Below are 19,894 nucleotides of genomic sequence, written 5' to 3'. Positions count from 1 at the left end.
GTGCCCCTGCAGATGCCAGTCCTGCCCGCTGGGCTGACCCTGCTCTCTCTCCTCCTTACCCTTGGTTCTTCACACAGGAAACATCATCGGCTCTGGAATCTTTGTCTCACCGAAGGGCGTGCTGGAGAACGCAGGCTCCGTGGGCCTGGCTCTCATCGTCTGGATCGTGACAGGTGTCATCACAGCAGTGGGAGCTCTGTGTTATGCTGAGCTGGGGGTCACCATCCCCAAATCTGGAGGTGACTACTCCTATGTCAAGGACATCTTCGGAGGACTGGCTGGGTAAGAGGATCTGCGGGTGCCTGAGTGGGCTAGGGGGAATAAAGGATTGTACACGAAGAGGTCAGATTGGAGGAAGCCTAGGCTGCGGGTTTGTAATCACCAGGGTGACAAAGAAAACTGAGAACAGGATTTCTCTTGCCTCCACATTGCAGTGCTAGTGAGGTGCTATGTCCCCTTGATACTCCTGAGAGTGGCAGAGAGACCTGGTTTGTAGTTTTGATCTCTAGGTTGATCTTGGTGGGCAAGTTTCTATGAGTGGAAGCAGATAGAACTATGTGATAACATTGACCATGGACTCCCAGGCAGAGCACAAATGCAAAATCCTTTTATCTCTATTAATGAAACGATGGCCTGAAATGTGTAACACCCGCCTCTCACATCACCAAGGTTAATGGTCTCTTTCTAGAGCCAGGCTCTGATCTTCAGTTTCCCCAGCTTCTGCAGCCCTGCCATGGAAGACCTCAGCCCTCTTCAAAGGGCCAAAGGGTGTGGAGGATGCTGCCCCTGCACACCTCCATCATGTGCCTCCCCTGGCAGTTGCTTAAGGAGTCACACCCTCGACATGTCCTGGCTGTCAAAATTAGGATTGCAAAATTTGTTTTTCCATCATTGGATGCTGGGGGCCAGAGTGATAGAGAAGAGATGATGAAAGGAGAGCAGGGAGAGAAGGAATGCCAAGACTTGTGTCAGTACTAGTCAAAACTTAGCTCTTCACTATTAAACCACTTTATTGTCATTTCAGAGGGCTGGGTGTCTCATTTGAGGGCAGCTGAGCTCCTCAGCACCCCCTCTCCTGAAGGCCACCCCTCGACTTGCCCAGACTTTCCCCTGATGAAGTCTGAGTCCTGCTGTGCCTGTCTGCGGGGGTTGAGGGTCTCCGTTGCTGTCCTGGGTCAAGCCCTGTCCTGCTCCCCTTCAGGTTCCTGAGGCTGTGGATTGCTGTGCTGGTGATCTACCCCACCAACCAAGCTGTCATCGCCCTTACCTTCTCCAACTACGTGCTACAGCCGCTCTTCCCCACCTGCTTTGCCCCAGAGTCCGGCCTTCGACTCCTGGCTGCCATCTGCTTGTGTAAGTCTCATCTGGGCCTCGCTCTCAGCACAGGCCTGATTCCCATTCTTTGTTCTCTTTCTTTCCTGCCCTCTTCCTTCTTTTTTTCTTTGTTTAAATAACTTTTCCTTTAATTTCCTACAAGTGTGCTTTGGATGAATAGATTCTGCATACAATTGTCTGGTGTTTAAAATCACACACACTCAACTTAAGGAGTTGCTCAGAGGTACTGTCATTTCCACGGGGCTTCTTCACTTTGTACAAAGCACTTTCACCTGTTACCTGACTTGAGCCTCTTCAGGGAGGTTGGACCAGTATTAAGATTTCCATACAGCAAATAAGGAAACAGAGCCAGGGAAATGACTTACCTGAATTGGTGCCCTTGAGTGGATCCCAGGTCTCCTGATTCCTTCTTTTGACACTACACTATACCATGCCAGCTGCCCCCAGCTGCCCATGGAAATATTTTCTGGCTTTATGGCAGCAGATCCATGTATATCACTACCTCATCCTGCCAATCCACACTTTTTAAACTCTTCGGGAGGAGAGTTTAAAAAGTGAGTTGGGAATAAAAGAAGATGCATTGTTCACAGTCCCTGCCTTGCTGAGTTTGCTATCTAACTGGGAAGAAAAGCCGTATATACAGATCCTGTGGTTGGGATTGCAACTGCAATAAAAATGCAGAGTCTGGAAAGAAATCTCCATGAACTGGAATAGGTCAAAGAAGTTCTGCAAAGCTGTCTTCCTAAGAGTCTCAGTGTTTAATCTCTGATATCAGGGATCTGAATGGATTGGCATATTTTACGTCCTTCAATCAAAAACTAATTACTAGTGTAAATAATTGAATATGTTTCAGAAGCTCCACTTCTAGAGCTACTTCGGTGCCTTCCTTCCCCCACCTACCAACACACATACACTTGGCTGAAAGGAGTGACCATCCTGGCCACACCCCTTCCCAGGTCCTCTCCCACAGGGAAAGACAGGAGTGGTCTTTCCCAGGCTCTGACACTTTCCTTCTGTCATGCTTGCGGGGATGTGGGATGGAGGGATCTCCCACTTACCGCAATAGCTGGGACCCAAGAGGTGGTCCCACCATCCTGTGGAGCCATTGCTTGGGGCATATTCCTTGTGCTCTCTCAGGTCTCGCAAGTCTGGAGGCAGAGATACATGGCCTCCAGCACCGGGCTGCCTGAGCCTGCAGGTCTGCTCCACTTTCTAAATGCAGGGAGTTCTTGGCCAAGTTACCCAGCCCCATTGTGAGGTGGAGAGAGTAGCCCTGCCTGTCCCCAAAGGGTGTTGGAAGGATTGCATGAGATCACGAATTCGAGGCCTGTGGGACAGTGTCAGGCCCGTCACTGAGGGTAGGCTGGGGAGTCAAGCTGCTGGGGCTTGCTTGTGAGCTGGATCCCAAGCTGGGTGCAGAGGGGGTGCGTGGGAAAGCAGGAAGAGTTGCTGCATCTGCCATCAGGCAGGTTTATGTGGGGGGTGGGGAGGAGGGGGAACCACGCAAGGCCTGGCCCCTGCTATTTCAGCGTCTCGTGCACACAGACACAGCTTCCTTTTTCCTGCTGACTCCGCCAAAATGTCTCAGACAACAGGCCACCCTCACCCTCCAACTAGAAAGCAAGAGCCCTGAGGCTGTCTGGTCCATCCCCCACAGGGAGAGGAGCCAGGCCACAGTGTGGAGTTCCCTGGGCTGCCAGACCCCGTGGCTTCCTTTGCATTCAGCAGACCTGCCAAGGGTAGGTCAGCCCTGGTCTAAAGACCCTCTGGAGTGGGGTAGCCCAAGGACCTCCCCCTCTGGCTCCAATGCCTGCACCCCCACCCACCAGCACGGAAGAATCGCTCTTGCCTGTAGCCCAGCTCCATAAAGACATGTTGCACACAGCCTCCCTCCACAGCCTGCCCCAGGCCTGGACACTGCTAGCACCACGCTGAGGAGGAATCCGGAAATCTGGCTGATGACAAAAATGTCAAGATGCTCCCCTCTCCCGATTCTGGCCGTCAAAGGTTCAATAACGTACATCTGGCCTGTGCTCTGTGTCCTACACAGAACTACAAGGAAATTATCTCTAACTGAACAGTGGTCGATCTAGTCCTCCAGAATCAGGAATTTTTCAATTTCCTTGAGATATGTGTTCAAGTATCTTTCCACCTTCGTAAACAGAAAAGTCTTCTTAAACCCTGCTTCTTCCCAAGCTTCTTCCTCCTTATTTCCTTTAAAGGAAATGAAAATGGCTCCTCTCACCCTCTGCACTTTCCCTTTCCTCCCAGATGCCAAGGGTGCCTGGAGCCTCCAGCTCCTCTCCTCGCACAGGGCACATATAAGTGTATGTAGCCGCACACGCACTTTCTCTCCTCTTCTTGAAAACGGACCCTCCCAGCTGCTTTAAGTCTGTGTACAAAGGTTCTGATTTCTGGTTGAATTGTTAGATTTAGGGATTTGGGTTTTTTTTTAACATACTTTTATAGGGCCCTCAAATAATCTCTTCAGATATCTAGTAAAACAAGAACCAGACTGTCGGGAAGGCTTGGTGGGTGCTGCTATCTTTTATTCCAGTACCCTTCACATCCCCCCTCCCCACTTGCCCCCACCATCACCCACCCCCATCCCATCCTTTTAGCAGGTGGCAGGAAAGCCAGTCAGATAAGATAAGGCCCAGTGTTAGAGCCAGGAGTGGCAGATCCAGCCATTTTCTCCAGAGTAGAAGCAGAGAACTTGCATATGATACAGATGAATTTATATGTGAAACTCTGCTTTTTGCTCTTTCATTTGGGCTCAATTGCTTTGGCATTAGAGGTTTCAAGAGAAAGGCCACCCGTCTATAGAGAGGTCAGTGGTGTATGATGGAGAGCATCAGGTTCAGGGAGCCGGAGCACGGGGCACAGAGCCCCTTGGGGAGTGATGGCTGGGATTTGCTGTTGAGAGGGAGGAGACGAGGTCAAGTCTGATTCCGGGGAGGAGCCGATTTTAGAATAGAGCAGATGAGAAATGATGGTGGAGTGGAGAGGCAGAAAGAACCTCCCGTAATTGGCTTGCTACACGGATCCCGGAGGGGGTGAGGAGGAGAGGGAGAGAAGAAGGAACTGTAGGTTTGGCTCACGCTTATGCAACTGCAGCTGCCACTTTGAGCTGTTTTATTATTTAGGTCAAAGCTGATTATTCACTGCTGAGTCAGCAGAATATCCCTAGCCACCAGGCAGTAAAAATTTTTTATAAAAGGAAAGCATTTTACATTTTAATTAAATGAAAAGCCTTTCTTCCTTCTCCAGAGCAAGCATATTAGTGGGAGGAGGGAGTTAGGAAAGAAAGGACTGGGAGGTGATAGAACTCCCATTTTTTGGTGTCTTCTTTTGTGAGTTTCTTGGGGTTTCTTTTTCCTGTCTTTCTTTTTTGAATTACTTCATGAGAAGTAAATGACTATATTCTCTATGTAAAAGATTCAAGTAAAATATAAAGAGAGTCAACCATGCAAACCTCCCCTTATCTTCACCCCCTCATCTGTTCTGTAGCCTCAGCAATAGTGGATAGATACCCTTACAGTTTTAAATAAAATGCATCCGTCTATGTACACATCTGGGTATACAAGCCTATAGTGATAGGCCATTTTCTACAGTTTGCTCTTTTATCATGCAATCACATATTTTGGTTTCTAGTTATTAAAAAAGTGGCCATAGTGGTACAGAGGGAACGTCAGAGGCCCTTGAGGATGCCCCCGCCTACTCCCTAATCTGTGCATCTTGCCTCCTCCCTCTGGTTTTCCTTTGGGATATGTCTGTCCCTCCTTCTTTGGGTGCTGGGCCACCTTTCCTCTCAGCTCCTGGCATCCTTCATCTCTTTCCGGGCTGGGGTCACATCCAGTATCTGAAGCAGAATTTTTTTTCCGGTCAAGTCTTCCTCTTCTCCCTGAGTGTCTTGCACTGAAGAAGTTCCTTCCCTTACTTGCCCTGAGAGGGTTTTGGGGAAAGAGGGAGGTAGGACCCTGGATGCATTTCACAAGTTTAAAAAATGCTTCTCATCTTGTTTTCCATCTTTCTACCAAGATTCCTAAGAGGGTAGGTTTCCAGGGAGGACTTCAGATTTCTCCCTCTTCCCTTTCCTTAAGCTATTTGGAACAGAAAGGACTCATCCCTGTGTTCCTTCTAACCTCAGTTACTCTGGAATTCCTCTACAGAAAGCCTCCAGGTGCTAAGAGGCAGGATGCCGTGTGTATGTTGTTTTGCAAGTCCCTCGCAAATTAATCCCATGACATCAAAGAGTTCAGGAGTCTCTCCTAGCATCTAAACCCCCTAATCTCAGTTCATTTTCCCTTGAGGCTCCATATTCTCTAGCCCAAAACTTCTCATCCCTCACTAAATCCATTAACTCAGATTCCTAGGCTCTACTGACCTCTTGTCCTTTCCTATTCCCCAAAGAGTTATTTGGATGTCTCATCAACCCTGTGTATATATATATATATGAATCCAGACAAATAAATTCTGACCTAGATTTGATTCCCATACATCCAAGCCCCCTTTTTTTCCTCTGTACATCCTCTGACTATCCAGCATTTAAAATATAAACAAATTGAAAATCTCTTCTTTTTGACTCAATGGTGAATTTGAATAAAATCTCTTTTTTCATTTTTATGGTGCATTAAAATTAAAACAATTCTGTAAGTGAATTTCCTGCGAAAAAAAGGAACTGGAAATCCATCAGTTCATCACCATCCCGAGCTCCTTCCTTGAGTGGAGATAAGGCATTATTTATACTGAGTCTTGGGAGAGAGTAAAGTCTAGTGAAGAGACTGGTGTACAAACAAATATTTATAGTACAAAATGATGAAAAGAAGTGTGTCTAACATGGAGAAAGATGCTTCAGAGTTGGGAGGAGGAGTGCTAGGGAGGGTTTCCAGATTGAGCTAACTCATTAAAGGAAAGTAAGAAGGCTCCAGTTGGGCTTAATGAAACTATCTCCCATTACCTTCATTTTACAATTCCATAACAGCAGCTCAGTCTTGAATTCCAATACGAAGAATGACTATTATTGGTACGGTTTACATGTCACACTAGGCAGTTACCTATATCACAGAGAATTCAAGAGTTTGACAGAGGTTGTCTTCCCTGGAGATCCACTGGTGTGCACACTTTGATTCGTTGGTCTAAATCCGGTCAGTCCTTGGACCAGTTTCTCCACCTCCCACTGCCACTCTCCGCCCCCACCTCCACCCCCCCCCCCCCCGCTATCTGAGAAGTCAGGGTCTTCTTTTTAGTTTCAATTTGCTTCCAATCCTGGCCCAGATCACCTCCTCTTCCCTGGCTTCCCCTCGTGTCTCTTCTGGTCTCCAACTTTTACTCTCAGACTGGGCACAGCTAGGTGCTGGATTCTACTGTGCTAAGGGTGTGCCTTGTTAGCCCAAGCCCTGGAAATCATGGGATGAAGGACCTTGTTTCTGGGACCTTGTCCACCCCATCTTGGAAGAGTGAAGATTGGGGTTCCCTGAAACAGGTTTTTCCTCAAGTCAGCCTTCCTCCTTACTTTCTCTAACTATCCCAGGAGCCTCAGTTCTCCCCTGGCCTTTTGTGGCTGACTCTCAAAGATCCAGAGGCCCCAGCACCTGTGTTTTATTATATCACCCATTAAATGTGTCTGGTGGATTTTTAGGGGTTAACGAGACATACCAAATTTATATCATACACTCTAAGAATATACATCAAAAGACATATCAGAGTGAAGCCTAGTGGTACTGGGAGCCTTGGGAGAAAGAGGAAAGGGCGGGATTGTTTTGAGAGTTAAGCAAGTCTGAGCACTGGCTGCCCTTGGAATTGGGTTGTAACTGAACCAGTGGGGAATTTTGCAACTGGACTTCTTCACTGGACACTACAGAAACCACACACCTTCCAATCTGAGAAGCAACCAGGCCTTTCCTCCAAGATTGAGTATCAAGGAGTCTGGCTAGTCCTCCTGAGCTCAGGACAGACCCTACGGAACCAGCCCCAATCCTCCTTCCCTCGCGTCTGGGCGGCCCCAGCTAGGAAAATTGAGGCATGAGATAACAGGAATTTTTCAGGCCCAGGCTGGAAAAGTAATAACTAGAATTAAAACAGGGCTCCCCAAGGTACTTGTATGTGATGACACACTGCATCTGTGTCCCCTGGCTTTCTGGGTGTCTTCGGTTTTTCTGTTCTCCCCAACCCCAGCTCAGAAGTCGTGTTTAGCTAATGCTGAAAGAGAGAGAACTACTCAGCCCTTGGAAAATGCTGAGCTGGGTGTTCAGGCTTTTTGGCTGAACTAAATACTGGATGGTGATTCAGCAGAAAGCACAGGTCCAGCAACTGGCACTGAGGGGACAGGATAAGAAGGAAGGGGAAGAGAGAGAGCCAGGAAGGGAAATGAGGAGGGGGTGGGGTGCCATGGGGAGCTTAGCTGAACATATCCAGGAAAAGCTGTGTGGGTTCCAGAAGCACCCCATAGCTTCACCAAGCCCCTCCTCCCCTGCCGGTATGTCCTTGGAGGAAGGAGGCCCTTCCAGAAGGCTCAGAGCACCTCCTCTCCTCCAAGGAGGTTCCAAGATTTCTGATATGTTGTCAGTGCTTTGAGATGAAAAGGCAGAGGAGAGCAAACTGTTACTGTATTGTGGTTGGCAAGATTTATCTAAAAACCAAACTCCCCATTGTGTACATTATTAAACCTATGATCAAAACTTGGTTTATGAGGAAGGGATGCTTTGATTTTTTTGGTTGGTGGTGTTTTGATATTTTTCTTTGTCTTCCGCCAGTCAAATTATTTATACATACAGCAATACAAAGCTTTGTTTTAAGTAGGCAGGGTGCCTGGGGACTTTTTATAATGTGGCTCCTCACCCCAAATGAAAAATGTCTTGGCCCCAGGTCAGTAGGAAGTGATGCCCTGGGTGAGGGTTCTGGGAAGCTGGCTCTGTGTCTCCCCACATTTACCCCACACTCCAGGGGCCTGGGCAGAGCTGGAGCCTTATCAGAGCCCTGGGTTGTGTGCGTTAGAACTCAAACAGGGCATGGTGTTTTCTTTACCTATCAGTGCCATTTGGCAGCCAACGCTGGTTACCTCCTCTATCTGGAAACGGCTGAGATTAAACAGGCCAAGCTGAAGCAGCTTTTCCACAATTAGAAACACGTGCCCAGTTCCTTCCAAGAGTGGAGGAGACGGCCAAGGAGCCCCGTCCAGCCTATCACTGAGCTGGTCATTGCCACTCCCCCTCCTGCGGGCTGGATGCACACCCGCTGCTCCAGCATGGGGCACCCAGAGGCTGGTCTGAGGGGCGTCACCTCATCCATTTTGCTCCAGCTCCAGAAGAAAGGGGGTCAGGGGCTGCTGGCCTGACAGAAGGCAGAGAAGTCCATACCCCATCAAAAGGTGAGGCTAAGAAACCAAACTTTTGGCAGGCCCAAGACTCAGGTGAAATGTATGGCTGTTTCAGAGAGCCAGGGAGCTCCATCCCGGAAAGGTGCTTACTTTGAAGTTGTGGAGAGGAACAGGGTGTTCTGATTTCTCAAAGTGGCATCACTGGCTTCCCTTTCAACAGCTGTCTGCTTTGTACATTCCATCTTTCTTTTTTCCTCTGTCCTGGTCTTCTCTGTGCCTATTCTGTTTCTCTCAAGCTCCATTTCTCTCTCTTGTGATGATTTGTATTGAACCTCCCCTTCCTTCCTCCCCACTGCTGTTTCTTATGCTTACTCTTTCCCTGTCTTATTCACCATCTGTCTTTATGGACTTTGGCAAGTCTGCATAATTATTTTTTCCCCCTTTCTACTGCCTGTTTCCACTTATCTGAAAAGACCAGGAGGAAAGACATGGGTTTGGAAATGCTAAAGGAAACAAGGCTTTCCAAGCCGCCTCCAGCCTACTCCTAAGAAAGGAATGAGCCAGTGAGACCAGGAAATCCAAGTGGAGGTCCCAGAGTTCAGAGGGAACATGTGATGGTGACCTTGACAATGGGGACAGTGGGAGGGGAGCACAGCCTCCAAGGCAAGAAACAAGACTGTGTGTTGGGAAATGATTTTCTAAAGCCCTGGGGGAGATAGACACAACTCTCTTGAAATACATCTTAGTCTCCCCCTTTTGCCTTATTGGGATCTTCCTGATGCCCAGAAAGCAGCCTGGGTTGGGGCCAGGCCAGGATCTTCAGGTGACAGACCCAGTGTCCCAAGTGGCACTGGCAGCAGCAACCATGGGTACCGCTGATGGGAGCAGGAGAGAAAGAGAATGTGGGAGTGGGCAAGGGGAAGGAAGAGTGACATGCCCATGATGAAAGGAGGCCGGCTGGTGGTGGAGTAAGCAATTGGGAATGAGGTGGGTGGGCCTAGTCCTGCCTTTGCCACTGGTTAGCTGGGGCCTTACTTCACTCACATATAAAATGAAGTTCTGGGTCTCCTTTAAAGTCCTCCCTGGCTCTGGTAGACCATGAGACTGGAAACATGCTCTCATGTGGGAGGGCTCAGGCCAGGGGCCCCTGCCTCCAGTGCCAGGAGCCGTCTGCAAGGAGAGCCTTAGCTGGTTTGTTTTTCCGGGCACTCTTTTTCTCATAACAACTAATCCAGACTCCTCTCCACATGGCTCTGTCGCAACTTCCACCCCATCAGACCAGCACAGTGTGGTTCATGGACCTGAAGCTGGAATGAGATTTGCTTGGGGATCCATGTGGGAAGGTGTTCATTGGCCCTCTCATGAAAGCACAAAAGGACCCTTGGCTGACTCAGCTCAGTGAGAGGCTAGAGTCCTGTATCCAAAAGCAGGGAGCATTTGGAAGAGTTGCTCTGTGGACTTTGGGGATAACCTGTGCGTTGTGAGCTTTCTCAAGGGGAGGAGAAGGGCCATGATATTCACCCTCTGCACACCCTCTTCACCCCACCCCCATCTGGCATCATGGGCCCATGGCTGTTCTGCTCCGTGGGGCTGTCCCATGATGTAGAAAACCCTGGTGTTAACCCCCTAGGGTAGTGCAATGGTTCCCATGCACCCTCCCTGATATTTTCTGTCTTTCCCCATCTGTCCATCCTCATTCAGTATGCCTGAGCACCTACTGTGTGCAGTGTTCTAGGATCTCAGTGCCACACTGGCCAGCAGGGTGTTGGTGATGGCTTCATGCTCTGCTAGCTGTGGAAAGAGCAGGGACGCTTCATTCGCTACTGGGCCTGGGATGTTGAGCAGTGACAGTGCCCTTGGCTTTCGGCAGAGCATTTCTTCCGAGCAACCAGAGGCACTTGATTCATAAGAGCTGTTGTTGTAGTTCCCACTTAGTAAAGGGGGAAGCCAAGCCACGGGGACTTGCCTGAGCAAGGGCCCTGGGTTCCTGGTTCAGTGCCTTAGCTATATGCTTTTATCAGCCTGGCAGCCCCCAATCCGTCCTTGTGCTGTGACCCTTGCCCTTCCAGATGCTTGGGTTGAAGGCCCCAGAGCAGGTAATTTATGGAGAAGCATCCTCCTGAGAAAGCAGTAAAACAGATTAGAAATTGAGGAGAAAGATCAGGGGTAGAGGAGGAAGCAGCAAGGGAGAAGTAATGGTCCAATGACCTTCCAAACTAGCCTCTCTGCTTTGCCTCCGATAGCATGATCCTGAACAAGTCATGCCCTCTTCTTGAGTCCCACTTTCTTAATCCATGAATAATAAAAAGAACCATTTGACATTTTCTACAACAAAACACAGGTTATGGAGTATCCTCACAGGATTAGAGTGGATCACACCCCCATTTTACAAATAGGGAAAGGGAGGTGCAAAGAGGTTAACTGACATGTCCAGGCTCCCTGAGAGTAAGTGATGAGGCCAGGAAGGAAACCATGGCCATTGAGGCCCCTTCAAGTTCTAAAGTCTATGAGTCTTGGAATCAGAGCAGGCTGTCAGGTCCCTCTCAGCCTCCTTCTCTCCAAGCTTCTACCTCCCCCTACCCCATTCTTCTCACTTCACTCCTTACATGAAGTACTCTGTGCTCTCCTTGCTTGTTCTCCACTCAGAAAAGACACCAGAAACCCATAGGTCCTTTACTCATCAGGTGTTATTAGTAGAGCTGAGGGGAAGAGATGTAGTGTCATGCTCTGGCTCTGTAATGGTTGTGGGGACTTATCCTAGCCTTTCAGTCCCCAGATCCATCCCTAAAATATTCTAAATGAAGATTTATTTCTATGTTTGTACTAATGATTCACTGATGTTCCATTTCAAAATGAGCTAGAGATTAATTTTAAATCTCCTCTTTTAAACCTATGAGTCTATAATATATTAATTGCTTCCCTTCCAAAATATATAATCTCTTAATTGCCTCACCTAATGTGTCTCACCTCCTATGAGTTAGGTTGGGTTGACTCATCCTAAAAAAATCATAGCCTGGGCTCTGCTAAAGTGTGTTTGGTGTCATCCACTCCAAGACAGTACACGGTATGGCTGTTTACCTCCAGCTCAAAGAATGAACTCAGACCCAAGACTCTTGAGTTCTCCTCTTGGCTTTCCATCTGACTTCCTTTATAGCCTTTGATTTTAGGCTTTTGTCAGTAAAATTAGGAGACCAACAAAACTATGGGACAAAGGCAAAGGAATCTTGTCTGTGAACCTCTTGGCACTCTACTTGCCTTGTAAGAAGTTTGTGGCTCTTGAGCCTGTGTTTGTTTGTATTTCAGGGTTGCATATGTGGACCTGAAGTTGTATGGAATGTGGAGGAAACTGGAGGAAAATCTGGGATTAGATGAAGGATGGATATTGTGAGTGTCTTTTGCCCTGAATTTCACTAAATGGAAGAGAGAGGAAAAACTCAGCTGGAGTTATTACAGGGCAAGACTGTTTGTGACTGTTTGTGAATTACCAAGGGAAGAAAGAGGAAGGAGTGACACTCTGGCAGTAGGATCCTGGCCATGCGTAAGAGTTGAACGCTTTCATGTAGGTCATATGGTCATTGGTGACCTCAAATTCACTGCTCACATCTAGAGAGCCCCACCACTTCCTTTCTCCACCTCTCTTCCTGGTGTCCTCAAGGCCTGTGGACAAACATTCCTTTGGGGTCTCTGATATGTGCTGCCTGGCTGCTTTTTAAAAGCTATTCTCTTTAAGGGTGTGTCCCCTGCTTTCTGGTTTTGCTGCACAGCATCTGACCCTGCATTAATGTCCTATTGCTGCTGCAGCAAATTACCACAAATTTAGTAGCATAAAACAGTGCTAATTTATTATCTTACAGTCCTTGAGGTCAGAAATCCTAAAATCAAGATTTCTGCAAGGCTGCTTTCCTTCTAGAGGTTCTAGAGGAGAATTGTTTCCTTATCTTTCCCAGATTCTAGAGACTACCTACATTCCTTGACTCTTGGCCCCTTCCTCCATCTTCAAAGCCTGCAGCATAACATCTTCATCTATATCTATCTGTCTAATCATGTGTACATCTATCGTCACATCTCCTTTTCTAGCTCTGAACCTCCGTCTCCGTCTTATAAAATCCCTTGTGTTTACATTGGGCCTACTGAATAATCCAGGATAATCTCCCCATCTCAAGATCCTTGACTTAATCATGTCTGCAAAGTCCCTTTTGCCATAGAAGCAAACATAGTCAGAGGTTCCAGAGATTAGGATGTGGATATCTTTGGGGCCATTGTTCTGCCTGTCACAGGCTCTATGAGATCTGATACCATTGTCTTGTGGATGAAGCAAAGGAGGAGTTTCTTTGACTCTTCAGGGATCAAAGTTGGAGGGCCAGAGCTAGGATGGGGCTGGAGGCGCCTTGTCTGCAGGGAGCAGGAGCTTGGCCACACCCCCCGTCCCTCCATGGCAAGCAAATCCCAGGTCATTGACAGGCTCTTCATTGTCATCAGTCTGCGATGGACTCTGCATCTCTCCACCTGCCCCATAGCTTTCCCACAGGCAGGAAACCTTGAGTCCACTTCTCTTCCTTTGGCAATTGAGAGGCCCTGGGCAGGGCACTAGATTGCCAGGCTCTGTGCTTCCTTCCTCCTGCCTGCTTTGTTCTTTGTATTTTTCCTGTTACCTTGATATTCAGTTTTTCAAATGGGGTGGATTAAGTAACAAAACCCTGACTTCAGCATTTTCTTGAAGTCTCCTCTTCTTGGTAGTCTTTTCACCTTTTTTACCCAAGAAACAGAGAGGAAACTGAAGAGAAATAGAGGACAAAATACCCAAGAGATACAGATAAGCCTGGGAGTCAGTGGGGACTGCTAGAGAAGCAGCAGCTACCCGCCACTGCCAGACTACAATGTACAAAAACCAGAGTCTTAGGATTTTTTGTCCAGCTGGTACAAAATTCTGAAATTCTCCATGTTGCTAGGGCCACCACATCCTCTAGGAAGTATCTGTGATTCCCCTGGACTGAGGTAAGGGTTCCTCATGGACACCTACTAACTTCCATGAATAGCCAGCTCTGCTGTCACCACATAGTTCTGTAGTCATCTTTTAGCTCACCCATCTACCCTGTGACACTGTCAACTTCCCGAGGGCAGAAGCTTGTATCTTATTTATAACTCCCCCACTGTCGCAGCCCATGAGGGCTTTGCCAATCCAGAGGCCAAAGAAGACACCGGGCATTTTCGGATACATGAACTTTTATTCAGGGCTTACTAACAGGGTGAGAATTCCCAGAGATATCTTGATGGCTCTCTTAGGCCGGGCGGGCATCACATTTGCGGGGAAGTCAACCGCATGATTAAAAAGAGGACAGCAAGCCAGTTTGAGGCAAAGACATTCCTGAGGGCAGAAGCAAGCGGGAAAAGAGTCTTGATGGGGGAAGGGTTGGTGATTGATACATAACCACAACAACATTTGGGAGCCAGGAAGCAGGTAGACTAGATTAACATTTGACAGCGGGAGGTGTGGGGTACATTTACATCTTGCTCTTTTGTGAGACCAAGAGTTTCTCACCTTCTGCTTACTTCCCATTTCACGTTTTTAATTAAAGTTACATTTTAAGGTTAACTTACCCTTTTCTCTTTATTAGCTTACAAAGATGATAGGTTAAACATTAGCTGCCTGGGTCATGCAGACTGCTGTGCACCAAGGTCCGCAGGCCTGTTCTGTTCCCACCAACCTACTAGAGTGCCTAGAACATCTGGAGCTGATGTTTGGATGGATGGTGGATGGATGGATGAATGGATGAATGGATGAGAACCCTCATGTCTCAAGCTGCAGTGGCCACTGGTCTCCATGTATCTGACTTTCCTGAGGTCACTGTAACTCAAGCATGCAGAGAACCTAGCTGAGAAGAGAAAGGGGACATAGTTGTCAGCAAGAGAAAAGGGCACTGGGTAGCAGCAGGGCAGAGGCAGACGCCTGAGCAGGGCAGGGGCTTGGCAAGCACCCGATGAGCGGTTAGTGTTGCCTTCACTCTGACCTTTCTTCTCTGGTTGGAGGCTCAGGTTTCAGCCTGCTGTGAGGGAAGCAGTCCTGTGGCACCAGGAGACTGAAAGTACCCTCTTTCCCCTCGGTCACATGCTGTGATCTCCCAACTACGGGGTGAAGGGTCAGTCCTGGGGCCTGCAGCCATTGTTCCAAGGAGATTAGGTGTCACCGGGATCCTGCCTCCCACCTCATTCCCAGAATTTCTCTTCTTATTACTGAAATATCCCTGTAAAGGCGAAAGGCTAAATATTTGTCAAGGGCTGTGTTCATGTTATGTTGTAGAGATAAAGTCAGGAAGGATAGAAGACACCTACAGCGTTTATTTGACAAAGTGACCCTTCCCTGTCCTTTAAACATCTCTGGTCACCCCCAGGAATTCCCCGGAACTGACAATTTGTAGGCATCTTCCTGTCTGCCTTGACAAGGTCTGTCTATAAGGAGGTGGTTTTATGTTTTCCATCCCAGCACATGGACAGGTGGCCACGTGCCCCCTCCTGCTTTGGGGAGGTGGAAGTTCTTTTAAATTGTCCTGCTCTACCCTTGTTTTCCTTCAACCACTTTCTTGTCACTCCCTGCCCTGATGGAGGATAATTTTCTTCCCAGGTCCCTTATTCGGTAATCCTCACCAACCCCTGAGCCACATAGGTTTTGTATTTTAATCTTCCTTCCCTTCATAAGTCAGCCTCCTTTGTCCTTTTGCCATTATTGCTTGTATCTGCCTGAATCCCTGGGCACGAGGGGCACAGCCTCCTACCCAGCATGCCTCAGGGCCCCGGGGAGAAGCTGAGATCACAGACTCAGTTGTTTAGAGTGATTTGGGTTGCATTGTCACCAGGCACATGATCCTGCAATCCTTATTGAATTGAGTAAGATAAACCAGCTGTGTATTTACCAGGATGTCTCGGTCCATCTGGAACATTCGAGTATTTACAAAATGTTCTCCCTATTCAGGCACTTAAAATCCTTCCTCTGACAACATGTTTTGATTCTCCTTATATGACACCACCTTGGATGACAGCTCCTCCACGACAGGTCGAGAGTTTCTACTCTTGAAGCCAAGCTGCCTGTTCTGCTTTTGGCTCCGTGAAACCACCTGGGGATGGTGTCTCCTTTCGATGGGACTCCCAGGGAGCAGGGGAGATTGTTGTATAGTGTGAGATGTGCAAACTAAGATGAGATGGGAGGGCTAATGAATTGTGGCATTTCCTTTACTCGTTTATTAAATATTTGTTCAGTACCTACTATTTGCAGGCATCAGTGACATGCCCTGGGATTAAAAACATGAAAAGGACCCAGACCCTGCCCTCCTAGTCTACCCAGAGTGGGAGAAAAAGAAACAGATAATTAGAATACCAAAAAAAAAAAAAAAGCCAAAATAAGATATTAACAAAGTGGTCTGGAGTAGAGAGGAGGCAGAATCTTTTGTATCTTGTCTATCAAACGTAGCTTTTGTATCTTACCTTGCAGGCACATTGTCAGGAATAGGTAAAATGATAAAGGCTCACAGAACAGGTGACATCTGAGCTGGTTCTTGAAAGAGGAGAAGGGCAGGTGGAGACAGTGCAGGGAGGAAGGTTATGGATGGATAATAATGTCAGGACCCTCACACCCAGCCCAAGTGTTTTCAGAATCAAGGAAGGTTGAAAAATACATGAAAAGTAAAGGCCCAAAAGGGTAAAGGTCGAAACTGACTGTGTTTTAAAACTTCAACTTCCATGTGAGACCAAGGGAAGAGGTGTCTACTTGGTGCAGGATCTATATTTTCTAAACAGTATAACTCTACAGTCAGTTTGTTCAAACACCACAATTACATGGAACTTTGAATAGGAAGTGAGATATGGTAGGTTAGTATAGGTTAGAGTGAAATAGTGACACATCCCAAAGTAATTTGGGCAGAGAATAAAAAATATATTTACAGCCTCCCCCCCACCCTGCCCCAAGGAGCTGGGGGAAGGTGCAGAAGTGTTGGACTTCCTCACCTGGACTGGTGTTGATGTTGTCACAAACATTGGGACTGGCGGTTTGATGTGCCAAGCCCTCGATTGTGGGACTTGCCCTTATGAAGCTCGTTACTGCAAAGGAGAGGCTAAACTTACATATAATTGTGCCTAAGAGTTTCCCCCTGAGTACCTCTTTGTTGCTCAGATGTGGCCCTGTCTCTCTCTAACTGAGCCACCTCAGCAGGTGAACTCACTGCCTTCCCCCTTGCTTGGGACCCGACTCCCAGAGGTGTAAATCTCCCTGGCAACTCAAGATATGACTTCTGGGGATGAATCTGGACCCGGCATCGTGGGATTGAGAATATCTTCTTGACCAAAAGGGGGATGCAAAATGAGACGAAATAGTTTCAGTGGCTGAGACATTTCAAATGGAGTCGAGAGGTCACTCTGGTGGACATTCTTATGCACTATATAGATAACACCTCTTAGGTTTTAATGTACTGGAATAACTAGAAGTAAATATCTGAAACTACCAAACTCCAACCCAGTAGTCTGGACTCCTGAAGACAATTATATAATAATGTAGATTACAAGAGGTGACAGTGTGATTGTGAAAACCTTGTGGATCACACTCCCTTTATCTAGTGTATAGATGGATTAGTAGAAAAATGGGGATAAAAACTCAATGACAAATAGGGTGGGATGGGAGGGATGGTTTGGCTGTTCTTTTTTTACTTTTATTTTTTATTCTTATCTGATTCTTTCTGATGTAAGGAAAATTCAGAAATAGATTGTGGTGATGAATCATAACTATATGATCGTACTGTGAACAGTTGATTGTATACCATGGATGACTATATGGTATGTGAATATATTTCAATAAAACTGAATTAAAAAAAAAAAAAAGTAAAGGCCCAGTTTAAGTTTAAGATACTGCTATAACTTTATATGCCCTTCCAAGTGAAGTCAGAACCCTGGTTCAAGGCTTGAGGAGACAGAGATAGTCTCATGCTTTTACATGTGTGACTTGTACCTTTTGAGAAATAGGGGCATCCTTATCACTGTTCTGGGGCACAAGGAAGCAGGAGAATTTTAATTTTTTTCCCTTTATTTTCAACCACTTCACAACCACCAGGAAATTGAGAGTCCCGTTCCTGCAGAACTGGGTTCCAGCGGGGTTGGTGAGAGTGGCAGTAGAGAGTCCCCTTCTCCCTCGTAATGCTCAGCCTCTGAGCTCTTGTCCAACCCTTTGAGGTTCCACATTGTTGGGACGTCTGTGAGAGTCCTGTGACTCCTAGCTAAGGAGGGAGAGTCCAAGGCCCCCCATGCCACCAAAGAAGACATTTGGATGGATGGCAAGTAAGCCCATGAAAAGATGCTCAGCATCATCGGTCATCAGGGAATCTCAAATCAAAATAACAATGAAACACCACTACACACTTATAGCCAAAATTTTTAAACTGACAATACCAAATGTTGGCAAGGATACCAAGCAACAGGAGCTCTTGTACATTGCTGGAAACACAAAATTACATAACCACTTTGTAAAACAGTTTAGCAGTTTCTTATGAAGTTAAACATATAGTTACCATATGACTGAGAATCCCACTCCTGGGTATTTACTCAAGAGAAATGAAAACCCCACTCAAAGACCTTAACTATCTACTCAAAGACTTCTGTGCAACTGTTTATAGCAGCTTTATTCATAATAGTCAAAAACTGGAAGCAACCCAAATGTCCATCAACTGGTAAATGGAAAAACAAACTAACACATTCACGTAACACTACTCAACAATAAAAAGGAATGAACAGTTGATATGTACAGCAATACAAATGAATCTCAAAAACATCTTGTTAACTGAAAGAAGCCAGACACAAAAAGCTACATATCTTATGATTCCATTTATTTGACATTCTGGAAAAGGATAAAACTATAGGGACAGAAACCAAATTAGTGGTTGCCAGAGGTAGGGGAAGGGGATTGACTACAAAGGAGCACAATGCACAAGGGAGCTTTTTGGAGTGATGGAAATGTTGTATATATTGAGTGTGGTTGTGAATAAACAACTAAATGCATTTGTCAAACCTCATCAAACTGTATGCATGAAAAGGTGAATTTTACTCTATAAATTGTACCTTAGATAAACCTAACAAACGAATAAAATCTAGGTCTTGATTTCCCTAGACCCCCATTGTCCCAATATCCGGCTCAGGTAGGTGACACCAGCTGCTCAGAGTCCCCCTTGAAGGTGTAGTGACTTGAAGGCAGAGTCTACACTCCTGCCTTGATCAGATGCTGATTTCCTCCCTCAAAGCCAGTGCCCACACTTCCATGCTTACTTCTGGCTTCCAGCCCTGGGCAGGGCATGCTCTGACCAAGCTCTAATTTGGGTCATGTAATCCCTATTTGTAACCCATTAACCCAGTCAAAGTTTCTGGTCACTGGGGCTGAGCTTGCAGGATGTTTGGCTCTCCTGTTGTAATCCCATCATTGGGAACAAGGAACATTTCTGCTTCTGTGCAGTGGGCGTCACACACCCTCACTATACGGCCCCTGAAGGGTATGTTTTGGGGGGTCTGTCATTTCAGTGCTCCTCACATGGGTCAACTGTTCCAGTGTGCGATGGGCCACCCGGGTTCAGGACATCTTCACAGCTGGGAAGCTCCTGGCCCTGGCCCTGATCATCATCATGGGGATTGTACAGGTCTGCAAAGGTGAGTGTTGTCTTGACAATGGGGTCCCGCCCAGGTTTCCAGCCCCACCCTGTGCATGCCCCTTCATGTCATCTTCAGATGTGTGCACACCCTGAGATTTCCCCGCTCTGACCTTGATGACTTCTCTTCTTCACTTACTTGACAAAGCAGAAGAGATATCCATTTCCCCAGGATGGCTGGAAATAGGGAATGCTCTCCCTGGTTTGCAGAGGCCTGGCCTTCCCTGCTGACCTCATGGCCCTAGCACAGCTAAGAGAACACCCCAGATCTCTGGACTCCTACAGCCCTCTAGCCCTAGCCTCAGGGAAGCTCTCTGCATTTTGGAGTACTATGTGTGTGCATCTTAAAATGGGGGACAGAGGAGCAGATCTTTATACATTTTGGAATCACTTATAATCTCTACAAGAGAGAGCTCTACATTCCCAGGGCCCCTGCCAACATTCCCCACTGGATTTGGTCCTTTCCCAGCCCAAGTCTGTATTTGGTTTCCATGGGACCCATGGCACCACTAAGCTTTGCCCAGCGTCACTGCCTCATGGAGAAAGTCAGATGACAAACAGGGAGCCCTCC

The 19,894-nt window shown here is 47.1% G+C and overlaps 1 protein-coding gene across 4 annotated transcripts in view; it reads left to right on the top strand.

Moving 5' to 3' along the window:
• The window catches only part of SLC7A8 (solute carrier family 7 member 8), a 44,026-nt gene that overhangs the window by 12,767 nt on the left and 11,365 nt on the right, over positions 1-19,894 (top strand). For 2 of the 4 annotated variants that reach the window (XM_037834547.1, XM_037834546.1), the window contains 3 exons: positions 78-282; positions 1,202-1,353; positions 19,199-19,324. In XM_037834547.1, coding sequence (XP_037690475.1) covers positions 78-282; positions 1,202-1,353; positions 19,199-19,324 — 483 coding nt within the window. Of the gene's footprint in view, positions 1-77; positions 283-1,201; positions 1,354-12,000; positions 12,038-19,198; positions 19,325-19,894 lie in introns of those variants that run through there. The other 2 variants (XM_037834548.1, XM_037834549.1) reach the window with 2 other exon arrangements.

This window comes from Choloepus didactylus, chromosome 4 (genome assembly GCF_015220235.1).
Source record: "Choloepus didactylus isolate mChoDid1 chromosome 4, mChoDid1.pri, whole genome shotgun sequence".
Classification (NCBI taxonomy): Eukaryota; Metazoa; Chordata; class Mammalia; order Pilosa; family Megalonychidae; genus Choloepus; species Choloepus didactylus.
Note: the sequence above shows the minus strand (reverse complement) of the source record. Positions and strands in the feature narration are given on the sequence as shown.